General features: G+C 40.8%; 1 protein-coding gene across 2 annotated transcripts in view; it reads left to right on the top strand.

Moving 5' to 3' along the window:
• The first annotated feature begins 5792 nt into the window (after positions 1 to 5792).
• Positions 5793 to 13696, top strand: part of wfdc1 (WAP four-disulfide core domain 1) — a 49697-nt gene continuing 41793 nt past the window's right edge. The window contains exon 1 of one of the 2 annotated variants that reach the window (XM_087995746.1): positions 5793 to 5897. In XM_087995746.1, coding sequence (XP_087851872.1) covers positions 5841 to 5897 — 57 coding nt within the window. In that variant the 5' untranslated portion in view covers positions 5793 to 5840. Of the gene's footprint in view, positions 5898 to 12820; positions 13177 to 13696 lie in introns of those variants that run through there. The other variant, XM_043706647.2, reaches the window with a different exon arrangement.

The raw sequence follows: 13696 nt of genomic DNA, 5'->3' as shown, positions 1-13696 counted from the left end.
TGGCTGACAAGAAAGTTGTACAAACTGCATTAAAGTGAACTCTTCAACTTTAGCTGTATTCAGACGCATGCATAATTCGACATTTGTGTGGAGCTTGGCTCGAAAACTCTCTGACTGACTAGAGACTTTGAATGCAAACTTCTTTGAAACATATAGAGTTCTACTAAAACTTCATAGACTGCTACTAACCCATTTTGATCAGAAAAATACCGAGTTCAATGCTTAGTGTGTGTTAATTCCATTTGCAATTTATCCCCAGCATTACAGAAAAGATTTGCCCATTCAGCAAAGCAACATGTATCTTGGAAGAATGCAAATTCCTTTGTGATTGACAACAATACCAGTCATTCTCACATCATTTGATGTGCAGGGTCTACCCATCACTGAAACTAGAAAGTTAAACAGCATAGCGCCATGAAAATGGTGGCAGGAAACACTTCCTGTGCTAGACTCCAAGTTTATAAACCCACTGAACATTCAGTGAAGACCTCATGAGGAGGAAGTATTGGCGGAGGAGCAGGAAAAGAGAAAGGGGAGGTCTGTGGAGGTATGATCTCTCTGCTCCTTTGGACCTCCAAGATAAAGGCTTCCAGTGTCATATCATTGAATTTATACACCCTCTCTTCAGCATTCTGTTCCATAATCGCACTGCTTCCCTGAAATACTTTCCCAAACCGCTCCAGCAGCCCTGCAACTCGAGTGCATCATCCTTGAAAAGGTACAGGCTGCCTTTAGAGTTATACATAATGCTCGCTGCACACACCCACACCTGGATCACCTGTTAAATTGCAGTCAGTCAACACCATGTTGAAAGCTGGGCTATAGCAACGTACAGTACACCAAGAATGTGCCAACACATGACACCTTTCTAAACTAAAACCTAAACTAAAACCTTTTGCCTCTATGCAGTCCATATCCCTCTATTCCCTGCCTAATCATGCATCTGTCAAGAGTCCTCCTGTATGTTGATATTGTATCTGTCTCCACCATCTCCTCTGGCAGCATATTTCAGGCACTTGCCACCCTCTGCGTAAAACACTTGCCTCTCACATCTCCTTTAAACTTACCATTTTACCTTAAATTTATGTCCCCTTGTACTTGACATTTCTGCCTTGGGAATAAGACTCCAACTATCCATTCCATCCATGTCTCTCATAGTTTTGTAAACTTCTATCAGGTTGCCTCCTCATCTGTTGACTTTCAAATGAAAATAAATCAGGTTTGTCCAATCTCTCCTCCAGTTAATACCCTCCAAACTAGGCAGCATCCCTAGTAATCCATTTCTGAAGGTTCTCCAAAGCCTTCACATTCTTCTAGCAGTCTGGTGACCAGAATTGTACACAATATTCCAAATGTGGCCAAACTAAAGTTCTGTACAAATGCAAAATGAAGCCGTACAAGTCATAAGCATAGTGAAAAAGTGACAGCACAGCATTTTCATGTTGTCTGTTTCATCTTGTCTGAATGATCCCTGAGCCCCTCTTCAGCTTCACCAGACTGTTAGATCCTTATTTTCCTGAAATGTAACAGTGGCTTTCTCCAGTTTCCTCCTACAGTGCAAAAATGCGTACATTAGGTGATCTTTTGTCATGTTAAATTGCCCATAATGTCTAGGGATGTGTAGGTTAGGTGGATTAGCCATGGAGGAGCAGGGTTACAGGGATAGGGTAAGTGGGTGAGTCTGGGTGATTAAATTAGATTCCCTAAAGTGTGGAAACAGGCCCTTCGGCCCAACAAGTCCACACCGACGCTCCGAAGAGCAACCCACCCAGACCCATTCCCCTACACTTACCCCTGACTAACCCACCTAACACTATGGGTAATTTAGCATGGCCAATTCACCAAACCTGCACATCTTTGGACTGTGGGAGGAAAGCAGAGCACACAGAGGAAACCCACACAGACACGGGGAGAATGTGCAAACTCCACACAGACAGTTGCCCGAGGTGGGAATTGAGCCCAGGTCCCTGGTGCTGTGAGGCAGCAGTACTAACCACTGAGCCACCGTGCCGCCCTTGGGTGGGATGCTCTTTGGAGAGTAGGTATAGGCTTGTTGGCTGAATGGCCTGATTCCAAACCATAGGGATTCTCTGGTTCTAATTCATCTCAAAACTCAAAAACAAATCAATGTATATATAACCTTGAGATATTGCTTACAAATGTTATGAGATTAGATTTTCTAATTCTGGCTGGACATAATCTGGGAATTGTGATCATGTGATGTTTGATCTCATGACATCTGACCATATGATGTTTGAGCCAACAACATTAGAACAGGTGAAAGAAAGATTAAGCAGAATGAAAGCCCAGAGTCTGGGAGCCAAAAGTTCAGGAGGGAAAGCAACAGTGGTTGAATAAAGACTAGGAGCTTAAATATCACTGAAGCTGCAAAAGTTTGAAGAATAATCAAGATACAGCCCCTTGCTCTTCCTTACTGGGCTATGAGCTAGGCCTCAGCACGGAGCTGCTGTTTTGTAAAAACAAATTGCCCAAGGGATGTGTGTATCACTGGCCAGGCCATTTATTACCAATTGCCTTGAGATGATGGTGGAGAGCTGACGAGGATGTTTAATACTGCATTATTGTTTCTGTAGCATAACCACAATCAACACACCACTACTAGCATTCACAATGTATGTATGCCAAGGAGTGATATCGGACAAAGGAAAATTCATCCATCCTACTGTTACAACTGATTGTCAAGTGAAGATCTGTAAATTTGTTATGATTCCAGGTGGCATACCCCAAGTATTATATTCCCTTGTGAGGAAATGTGAACTTGCTTTCCCTCTTAATTCAACCACTCTCTTTGTTGGCCGCAACAAAATTAATTTCAAGACATTCGCTTCCCACATGAATGGCCTTTTCCAATCCAAGTGTATTTATACAGGTACACAATCCTTTATCCGAAACCCTAGGGGCCAGCTGGTTTGTGGAATTTGGAATTTTTTCAGATTTCAGATAAAGTGACAGTTTAACGGTTAAATTAAAAACTTCTTACCGAACAGCAGACATACCTGTGAGCACTATAAGTGCTGAGACAGAATTGATGCCTGCCAGTGCTGGGCCACACCGCCACATCACATCTGAGTGACATGGGTCAAGTGGGTGTGGAGTTGGGTTAACTGTTTGCACACCAAACAACCTTGTTATGGAGAAAAAAAACTTCACAAAAACAACTTCGGATTTCTGAGCTTTTGGTTTTTGGGGTTACAGATAAAGGATTATGTACCTGCATTTTATAAGGAGTGAAATTAAATCTATACATTTGAAAATCAAGAAAAGATGCGGTTTAATGACTAAACATGAAAAAAGATATATAAACAACAAATATGATACACAAAGACAAATTAGAAATGTGAAATGAGTACAAATATAACAAAATAAAAACTATAATCGATGACTGGTTTCTATGATGAGTGGGTGGTCGAACATTAGAGCTACCATGTTGAATAATACCAGTAACACTGACAGTGGGGTAAAACAGTTGACTTCAAAACTTTTGACTGTGCAGTTATCTGGCAAGTTTTTACCTTGTTTCCTTCTTGACAGTGAATTCACTGAGTGTTTGTCTGGGTTCCAGCACTCAGAGAGATGGGTTGGTTTTCTTTACCCGCAGTGCAGAAGTGTCTAAAGCTGTCCTTAGTCTGTGACCTTCACAACACACTAGTACACACCATTCCAGGGGTTGCTGTTGATTTTTAAGTCCATATGTTTGTATATTTGCAGAAAAGTGAGAAAAACATGAGTGCAGGCTTTCTGGTCAAACAGGTAGTCAGCACCTACTATTTCTTCCTTTGAGGGCTCTGTATAAAACAGGCACTCCACCGGGGTGATATCCCATGGTCTCACAAAGGGCTTTGCCAGGCAGCCACTGAATTGACAGCTATGGTCATCCCTTTTTTTTTAAAAAAACACATCGTAATTAAGAGTTCAATATAGTCATAAAGTAATCTGGGGTAATGGTCCACTATTAATGTCTTGCCTTTGATTGCAACAAAGAAGAGGGTCATCACTGTCCAGAAGTTTATAGGCATTCAGCTGCAAGACCAAGTAGGTATTGGTCACAGGATTAAAGGTAACAGCAAAGGCTGCTTAAAACTACTTTGCATTTGACATCCTTGGTAAAGTAAATCAGATGGTGCACTCTACACTAATTGTAAAATTGGACAATACACTGTTTGTTATTAATGTATTTTAAACATCTAACCACAAAGATAGGTGAACATATAGTTATAACCCAATTAGGAGAATAAAGCAAAGGAGCGAATGGTAGAAGGAGTTAAAAACAATGTCAGAGAGAATGCTTTTTTAGCCAATCAGACAGAAAAGACAGGAAAGGTTTCAAGGACTTACTTCTAGCTGTTAGAGGAATTATATCCGAATGAACAATAAGAATAGGTGAAGCAGAGGGAGTGAAGGAATGTATCAAACACCTGATTAGAGGCTGTAGACAGCACATAGAACTGGTATGAATTTCTGACATAGCGTGAGTGGGAGCATGAGGTTTAAACATGAGACTGGAATACAGAATAATCATTGAAGACTTTGTAAACCTAATTTGTCTGTATGACTCTTTGCTGGGCAGCTGCAAAACAAATCCCACTTCTCCACACTGTCCTCTTGTATTTCACTGTGTTCATTAAATATTTATCTCCTCTACTGTTAAAAAAAAGTACGTCCATCTACTCTAAACATGTTTGCTGAATCTCAAATCAGTTCCTGTGTGGGATCTGCTGAATTCTTTTTCAAATCTATTGTTGAATACGATGAAGTGATCATCTCACTGAATGAAGTGACCTGACACTGTTTAGGTGAAACAGATAAGTTGAAATCAAAAAGCAGAATGTCGAAGCTGCTGGAATCAGAAATAAAAAATATTAGAAAATAGTCAACAGATCAGGCAGCACCCATGGAGAAAGGAGCAAAATTAACAATCCAGGTCTGTGAATTTCCATCAGAACTGTGAGAAGCTAGAGATGTTGCAGGTTTTGAGGAAGGGTGGTTGGGACCAGCACAAAAATATAAAGTCTGTAGTAAGGTGAAAGACAGGAGAGATTGAACAACAGGAGAGGTGCTCTTCCAAGGCCAAAGGGAATGGCAATGGAACATGAAAACAAGAAAGGAAAGAATATTTAATAGCATTCAAGATTGGAATCCTGCTTTCCCCATCAGTGGCAGGACTCTCTGTGCTTTTCAACAAGAACAATTAAGTTCTTGTTGAGAAGTTCCATTGAAAGTTTTCTTGACCTGCCACCAACTAAGACCCTTAAGTGATCAATTAATTCTGGTGGGTGATATAGGTGCTTAGTTGCTGGACAAGGAAACCAAGGTGACCTATCAGCTAGCTTTGGGCATGTTTGGCGGGGGGGGGGGGTTAACCTCTAACCTCTAACCTCCAATCTTTGGAAAACAGAGGCAGGAATAACAGGAAAGAGGCCTCTGAAAGCCACTCTACTCTCCGTCTTCGTCACAAACCTCAATAACAACCCTCCTCCCTACAATTTGCACCCCATGACAAGAAAGAGAAAGCTATACATTTTCACAGCCGAATCTCCCAAGGAGTAACCTCAGTTGATGGCTTTTAGCACCCATATGATGCAGGCCCCTAATGAGCAGGAGATGGGGAATGAATTAATTGCCATCTAACACATCTATACCCAAGCCTGTCACAAAAGAAGAATATGGTATCCAAAGAGTTAAGAAAAGTCTAGCCCTGGAGCTTCAGTGGGTTGTGGAATGTGAGCATTATTACAAATCATTCTGCAAACTAGCATTCAGGCACACTCAAGCAACATTCATTGGCTGGATGACTTAGTCATGCAACCTGTTCAATTTAAATGCATTCTCCACTGAAGAATACGCAAGATCAGATTTTAAGGGTTACCATTCCAGTGGTGAGTTCACTTCTTTTGAGCCTGGCAGTTGCCAGCTTTCTTTGAAGCTGTGATCAAATGCATTAACTGTTGAGCACAAAACCATACGCATTTCATGGTGATGTAGTTGAATCCCTTGTTTCAAGTGTTTGTTGCAGTTGAACTTTTCTCCATAAATCACTGGTTCACAGTAAAAGCACTTGCACCTGCTTTGAATTCTTTACAATTAATCATATGGAATATTTGAAGTCAGCCAAACAGCACTGCTTTCAATTTCAAATATAGACTTGCACTGTGATTGAAATCCACAATTAACGTGGGCAAAAGTCAACATCCAATGGCTCAGTTGATGAATGTACAGGTCAGAGTGATCGATCTCATTCCAGCTGTATTGATTTGACTGGTTTCATCTAAAAAAACAGCCGCGGCTTTAACTGCACCTTGATAAGACTGATAAAACCAGTCAATTTTCATGCTGGTCACTATTCAGTCGCTCTTCAATAATTTGTGTGAACATTCTATGTATCTTCCTGACAGCAATGGGCTTAAGTTGTGGGAAGGATTGGGAGAACTGTTACCAAAATTCCAGGCTGAATACCAGATGAGAATGCATCACCACTCACCAACTAAGCTCACCTCTGAAAATGGCCCCAAACTGAGGCAGCTGTAGGCAATCCACTCACTATTAAACCTTAATCTAACAAGTAGTTATATCAAAAGGAGCAGAAGTGACAGTGAAAGGGAAAGGAAAAATTGTAGGATAGGGCTACAATGATCACAGGATAATATTTATGTAGCCATCTACTCTCCAGGATCTGCAAAATTACCACTCACACAAGAAAATAATCAATGACACTTTTTTCCATTTAGAAGATGAGATTCCCTACCCTGTTGACTCTTCCTTTTGGAACCACAAGATAGATTGACAAAAAAAAATTCAGTATAAGATATTAAGCTGCTCTTGTCCACTGATGAAGGGGAGCTTGACTGCCATTTATAGCTCGCTATTTTAAAGAATCTCTACAGTGTGGAAGCAGGCCATTCAGCCCGTCAAGTCCACAATGACCCTCTGAAGAACATTCCACAAGACCTGCCCCATCCTTGTAACCCTGCATTTCCCATGGCTAATCCACACATCTCTGGATACTATGGATGATTTCACATGGCCAATCCAACTAACTGGGGGAGGAAACCCGCACAGGCACAGGGCATACATGCAAGCGTCACATGGACAGTGACCCAAGGCTAGAGTTGAACCCAGATCTCTTGTGCTGCGGGGCAGTAATACTAACCATTGAGCCACCATGCCATCCTATTGGGTGAAGTAGTAAACAAGAATGTGGTCAGTTTCTGAACTTACATAAGTCAATACTAAGACCTAAAGGTTGTAAAGTGCCTAATAGTTTACACAGTAGATTAATCTTTAAGGGTGAGCCTGGCCAGTAAAAAGAAGAGTTTACTTTATTAATTGGTGGGAATCAGTTTTAGAAGTGGAGCGTAGGAGGGTAGTATGGGGTATTTCAAGACTAGGGGGCACATTTTTAAGGTAAGAAGAGAGAGATTTAAAAAAGACATGAGGAGCAAATGTTTTACACAGAGGGTGGTTCACATGTGCAATGAACTTCCTGAGGAAGTGGTGAATGTGTGTGCAGTTACAATGTTTAAAAGACACTTTGTTAAGTACATGCTTAGGAAAGGCTTGTAGGGTTATGGACCTGGAGCTGGTTAGGTGGGACTGGTTTAGTTCAGCATGGGCTGGTTGGACCGAAGGGACTGTTTCCTTGCTGTATAACTCGATGACTATGGCTCTATAAGTGAGTCAGATTCTACTTAAATCAATGCACATTCTGGCAGAGGATTCTCAACAAGAATCAAGTATGGAGGTCATCTGTACTTTCTCAAACACAGTCTCGACTGCAATTAACCAACTCAGCATAAATTGGGAACTGACGCCTCTGTGGTTCAGTTCTTCACTGGAGAACACACATTCAAAATGAACATGTGATGACCATAATTGTTTTGATTCAACAAAATATTTACTGCGACATTTTGAATTTTTGACTTTTCTTTACACAAAAAATTAGAAAACAAAAGTAAGTTTTAAAAGTTGTGCTTTTACAACAAGGTATTTTCAGGTTCATAAAGTTTGTACTGACATTATGAATGCTTAAAATTCTGGTTAAATAAAGAATGAAATAAAAACTTGCTTTATCAAGCAGCTTTCATAATTGTAGGACATTCCAAAGCACTTCTCAGGCAAAGAAACACCTTTGAAAAGTCACCACTGGTGTAACATAAGAAATATAAGCTTTAGCATTTTTGTCCCAGTGACAGAAAATAACACAGGATCTCTACAGTGTAGAAGCAGGCTATTCAGCCCAGCAAGACAACACCGACCCTCCACACAGTATCCCACCGAGACCCACTCTCCTATCTCTAGGAACCTGCATTCCCCATGTCTAATGCACCTAGTCTGCACGCCCCTGGATTCTATGGGCAATTTAGCATGGCCAAGCCATCTAAACTGCACATCTTTGGACTGTGGGAAGAAATCAGAGCACCCAGAGGAAGCCCACTCAGACACAGGGAGAATGTGCAAACTCCACACAGACAATTGTCCAAGAGTTGAATCAAATCCAGATCCTTGGTGCTGTGAGGCAGCAGTGCTAACCACTGAGCCACTGTGCCACCCTGGCAAAACAAAGAACTGCAAGTGCTGGAAATAAGAAACTAAAATGGAAATTGCTGGGACAATTCTGGCAGCAGGTATAGAGTGAAAGCAGAGTTAATATTTCGGGGCCCAGAGACTCTTCTTTGACAGAAGTGAAGCACCAGCCTGTTTTGGCAAATGATAAACACCTCACAATAGTGACATTTGGAAGACACTATAGCTTTAGTTGCTGATAGCTGTAAACAATAACACAGTGAAAGAGTCAGGTCAATCAAAGGCCAGCATGTCAGGTGGTTTTGAAAAGATGAAAATTGTGATTTGATCTTTTGTAAAGTTCAGGAAAACAGGGTAGGGAATTAAGAATTATTTTACCCATATAAAACAAACTACTAAGTAAGAAAGCATAATATATAAATGTGAAGACTAGTTGTACTGTTGGGATTAAAAGAATTTGATTTTAAGTTGCTCTTTGTGCTTGTCCACTGTGAAATAAATTAAATAATTTCTTATCAGTCTAATCTTATAAACTGTTTTCTCAATTCACTGTTGAAGAGACTAAAATCATGTGCATTGATTAAGAATATTGAATTCAGCATCACAAGAGAATCAGTATAACCCTAGATATCAATTATTTAGTCATTGGTCAGTGCCAGTGCGCTGCTAAATATAAGATACTTTAGTATCACTACATCCAAGTAAATAGCAAAGGCCAGAGTACAAACTGTAGTAGCTAGGGATATGCAAGGGATTAAATAGCTTTCTTTTGAGGGGAGCATGCTTGTTTAAAGATAGGGTGATAAAGGGCTTATGCCCAAAACATTGATTCTCCTGCTCCACAGATGCTGCCTGACCGGCTGTGTTTTTCCAGCTCCACACTTTTCGACTCTGATCTCCAGCATCTGCAGTCCTCACTTTCTCCTGTCTTACAAAAGGATTTGGCAGTAAAATGTAGTTGTTTGCCAAGCACCATGAAATATGGGTTTACTGCTCTACCTTCACCATCACTGGGTCAATATGTTACAGACAAGAGCTAGAGATCATTGTGTAGTTAAAACACTGACTTCTATCCAAGTGTACAATGGTAAAAGTATATCTTTTCCATGGAAAGACGATGAATCTTAGCCAGCCCATTCTATCTGATCATCCTCTCAATCCTCAATGGTGTTATCATTTTCATTATCATTGGTGTTATGACTCCTTCCATTGAATTGCCTTAATAAATACTATTTCTCAGTCTGTCAAAACAGTAATCACTTAGTCTTTCAACCTTGATCCAGGCACAGATGTAAGATTTAAAGATCATATATAAAAGTAAGTAGGAGATAGAACATAGAAGTAGATCATTGGAGACAAAACAGATTCAAGTCATTGTTTACCCTTCATGCAAGCAAATAGTTCTATTCACATTTCCTCACCCTGTTCCCATATCTCTTTCATTCACTTACCTTTCCAATCAAATCTTGAATGTTGACATAGTTTCTGCCTTAACCACAAACATTGAAGTGAATTCCCCACCTTCACAACTGTCTCTGGAATGAATTCTCTCTTGCTCTTTGTTCTAAATTGCTTGCATTTAATCTTGTACCTATGACCCCCAGCCCATTCTGGACCTTTCAACTGTTGCAAACAAGCATATTTCAACCTACTTTTCCCACGATTCCTTATTGCAAACAAATATATCATATTACCCTATAACCTATGGCATTTTAATAGCAAAAACCTTGAAGAAGCTTTCATTTTATTCATTCATGGTACATGGCTTCCTTCAACAGTAAGGCAACATCAGTATGAGAAACCTGAGGAAAATTGAAAGCATTGAGTGTCAAAGGAAATACCTCCATTGATAAGGATTATGATTGTCACAAAGGAAAATGGTTGTGATTCTTTAACCAAGACTGCTAGTTGTAATCCAACAGCATTACTGCAAGAGTGTTTCAGGATAATGAACATCTTTGATTATTTTAAGAGTGCCCTTCTCCTCTTGGACAACATAGTCAGAAGTGCATTCATCTGCTGACAATACAGCTCTATTCATAATTCCTTTTATAGTGAAGCAGTTGTTGACAGCCAATAGTAGCAGCTGGGGAAAATCCACATCTCGTCTAAAAAGTAGCATTTACATCACATAAGTGCCTGGAAATATCATCCAAACTGAAAAATCACAGCTGTTTCTCCTTAACCTTTAATACCATCTCCATAACTGACTTTACAACTATCAATGTTTTGGGAAGGTCATCATTACAAAAGCATAGAATTATAGAATGGTTAAATTACAGGAGGCCACTCAGCCCAATGTGTTTGTACTGGCTTGCAAAAAGAGAAACTCAACTAATATCACTTCCCTGCACTTTCTCTACAGTCCTGCAAATCTTTTCTCCTAAAATAATTACTCAACACTAATTATCTCCACCATAATCTCAGGATACACATTCCTGATCCTAATCACACACAGGGTAAAAATGTTTTTCTTCCTGTCATGTCTGGTCCATTTGCCAATTACTGTAAATTGGTTTTCTCAGGTCGTTAAACCAGTTGGGCTCTGCCCAGATGCCTCATGGTTTTGAACAACTCTATCACTGATGATAGACTTAACTGAGCTGGCCAGAGTAACACAGTGACTATTAGTGTAGGGCAGATACTTGCCTTCTAATCTTTCAATGTCATTCCACTATTGATAAGCTTAGATCAATAACGTGATGGAATAATACCTCAAAAATAAACATAGTTACCTGCGTAAGTAGAAAAAGCCTTTGTTTTTTGTCGTGGAAGTGTCGGTATTGGACTGGGTTGGACAAGGTCAAAAATTACTATAACCCGCAGTGCTGTGTGATTTTTGACTGTTTTTTGCAACTGTAGAGAAGCTCTGACAAATGTCAAAATTCCAATGTTTTGTTGTTGTTTTGCACTCTGCAAAGACTATACAGATATGATTTAGAACATTTTTATGCACTTACAGATGATTTTTGTGAATAAAGTATATTTTGAAATAAAAAGTAGTGACGGAATAGTCATTGCTTGCTTGCCTACCAAGTGCAATCAGAATATCCCATAAACTCAGTGCCATTCATTTGACCCGTGCCCTTCTCACTGGATAAGTGTCCAGACAATCAGCAGGTCACTCTGACTTTAGTGTGTAGAAAGTACAGACGTAGTAACATCTGAGCTAGTCTCCTACCTTGCAACATAGCAATAAACACAATTTTGCAGCTGCACCTAACATTTCAAAAGCAAATTCAGATTCATTTTGATCTTTCTTAAAACAGTAACAAAGGCACTAGATTAATGTATTTATTTCCTCAGGCATTGGATGACAGTTTTATTGCCGTTTACACATTGATTGATGGTGCTTTTGAATCTGCATAGGCACAACAATTGGCAAGAGTTAGGTTGTGGGATGTGGTGGTGGGACAATATTTCTTGGTAATTACCCTAGCCAGTTTAAATTTGGATGCAGAACATCATTTCACTCTCTGTGACATCCAGAGCATCCTCCAACTAGGGTTTCCCTGCAGTAAAACTGCCAGTTCAGCAAATGCTTAGAATGTTGATATGCACAGTACAGTTTTAGAAGATGACTTTGCATGGGTTACACTGCTCTTTTCAAGTACGTCCAAGGGTAAAGTGCTTACCAGAGTTCATGGCCACATCAGGATTAAGAATTCTAAACTGCAGTTAGACCATGTGCGAAACCAGAATTAGGTTGACACAAAAACCTCTTTTCACCAGGTCCATGGATCCACTTGAATTAGCAAATAAATCTGTTCTTGGCAATTAATTAGTCGCTCCATGAAGATAAACAGTGGGGATATGTGGTGCTGGGAGATGATTTCTGGGAAATGACCCTTGCCAGTTTACACTAGAGGATCCGGTGGTCTGTTAGTTAAGATGTCGGACATTTACGTATGGCAACAGTTAGGCACCTGGAAGTGCACTTGGCACTGTCTTCAAACACTGATCTCATTTTAAACTCTTGTTTCGATCAACCTACCGCCTTAAATCCTCTCCTAAACGTTCTGTTTTGATTTGTTTTATCGCAATAAAATGCACGTTGGGATATGCCTCATTTATCCCTTTTTATGTCGGATTGAAATTTATACCCTGTCAAAATCCTTCCACTATTCCCATATGCCGGCTGCTTTATTGTTGTGGGGTTTTTTTTAATGAACACGGGTCAGCTGTTCCATTCTAAACAGCTGGAGGGGAGCTGGGGTCCCAGAGCTACAGTTCCCAGTTAAGGACAGTTTATTGTAGTCAAGTGTGCGCGGGCAGACTGTCAGAGGACACGTTTGCTGAAATCTAAATATATCTGGCTAATATTTAGGGTAAAGGCAGTCGGTGGGTGGAGGAGAGGCGTGAATATCTCACCACACAGACACACAAAAAGTTTCTTTTCCCCAGCTCGCTGCTCCTACTTTGACTCTGCATTCAAGCTCGGTCAAGTCTAGCTCTGACCCTTTGTACACCGCCCTCTGATCGCCACGGGAGGACAGTCGGACGATGGGTCACTGTGGAAGTTGGAAGGGAAGTTTACCAAGGGCGCTTGCCGCTACCCTGCTCTGTCTGTTAGCGCTACAGCCCAGCCCTGGGCTTGCCAAAAATTTCCGTGTGAAAGTAGCAGATAAAAACGATGTGAGTATTGCTATTCAAAAGGAGTGGTGTGGTGCGGGGCGGGGGTACATCAGTGAAAAATAAGCACAGACTGATCCTAAAGTGAGCTCTTGGTTTTAACGTGAAGTGCTAGTGAGCCGATTTTAATCCAGAGCACATGCTTAAGAGATTGGGGTCAGGAGATGGGTTGATTGCTGGTGCTTTAAGTCACAAATTCGACTGGGAACGAATAGAGCCCCAGCACGCCGGAGTTTCTGCTGAACATTCCTGTGAACGGAGGACCGTGGGGGGGAATGCTCTCACAAGAAAATCCCCGTCATTCTGAACGAGTTCACCCCAGAGAGCCTTTGGAAGAAGTAATTGCAGAGAATACTTTTGAGAAGCGTGATGGAGCCTGGGGGTTGGTGAGATTCCCTGGTCTCTCCAGTACAAGTGGGCAATCCGTGCCCAGCCCCTGTCCGCGGTGTCTTGCCGTTCACTGGCGGAGACCCCTCTCCATTAACATTTGACATGAATCCGAAAATTGCTGGAGAAATTCACC

This window comes from Chiloscyllium plagiosum, unplaced genomic scaffold, assembly GCF_037043375.1.
Source record: "Chiloscyllium plagiosum isolate Xiang-an unplaced genomic scaffold, Cpla_swu_hap1 HiC_scaffold_17, whole genome shotgun sequence".
Taxonomy (NCBI): domain Eukaryota; kingdom Metazoa; phylum Chordata; class Chondrichthyes; order Orectolobiformes; family Hemiscylliidae; genus Chiloscyllium; species Chiloscyllium plagiosum.
The sequence above is the reverse complement of the archived record's forward strand: the minus strand, read 5'-3'. Positions and strand labels throughout refer to the sequence as shown.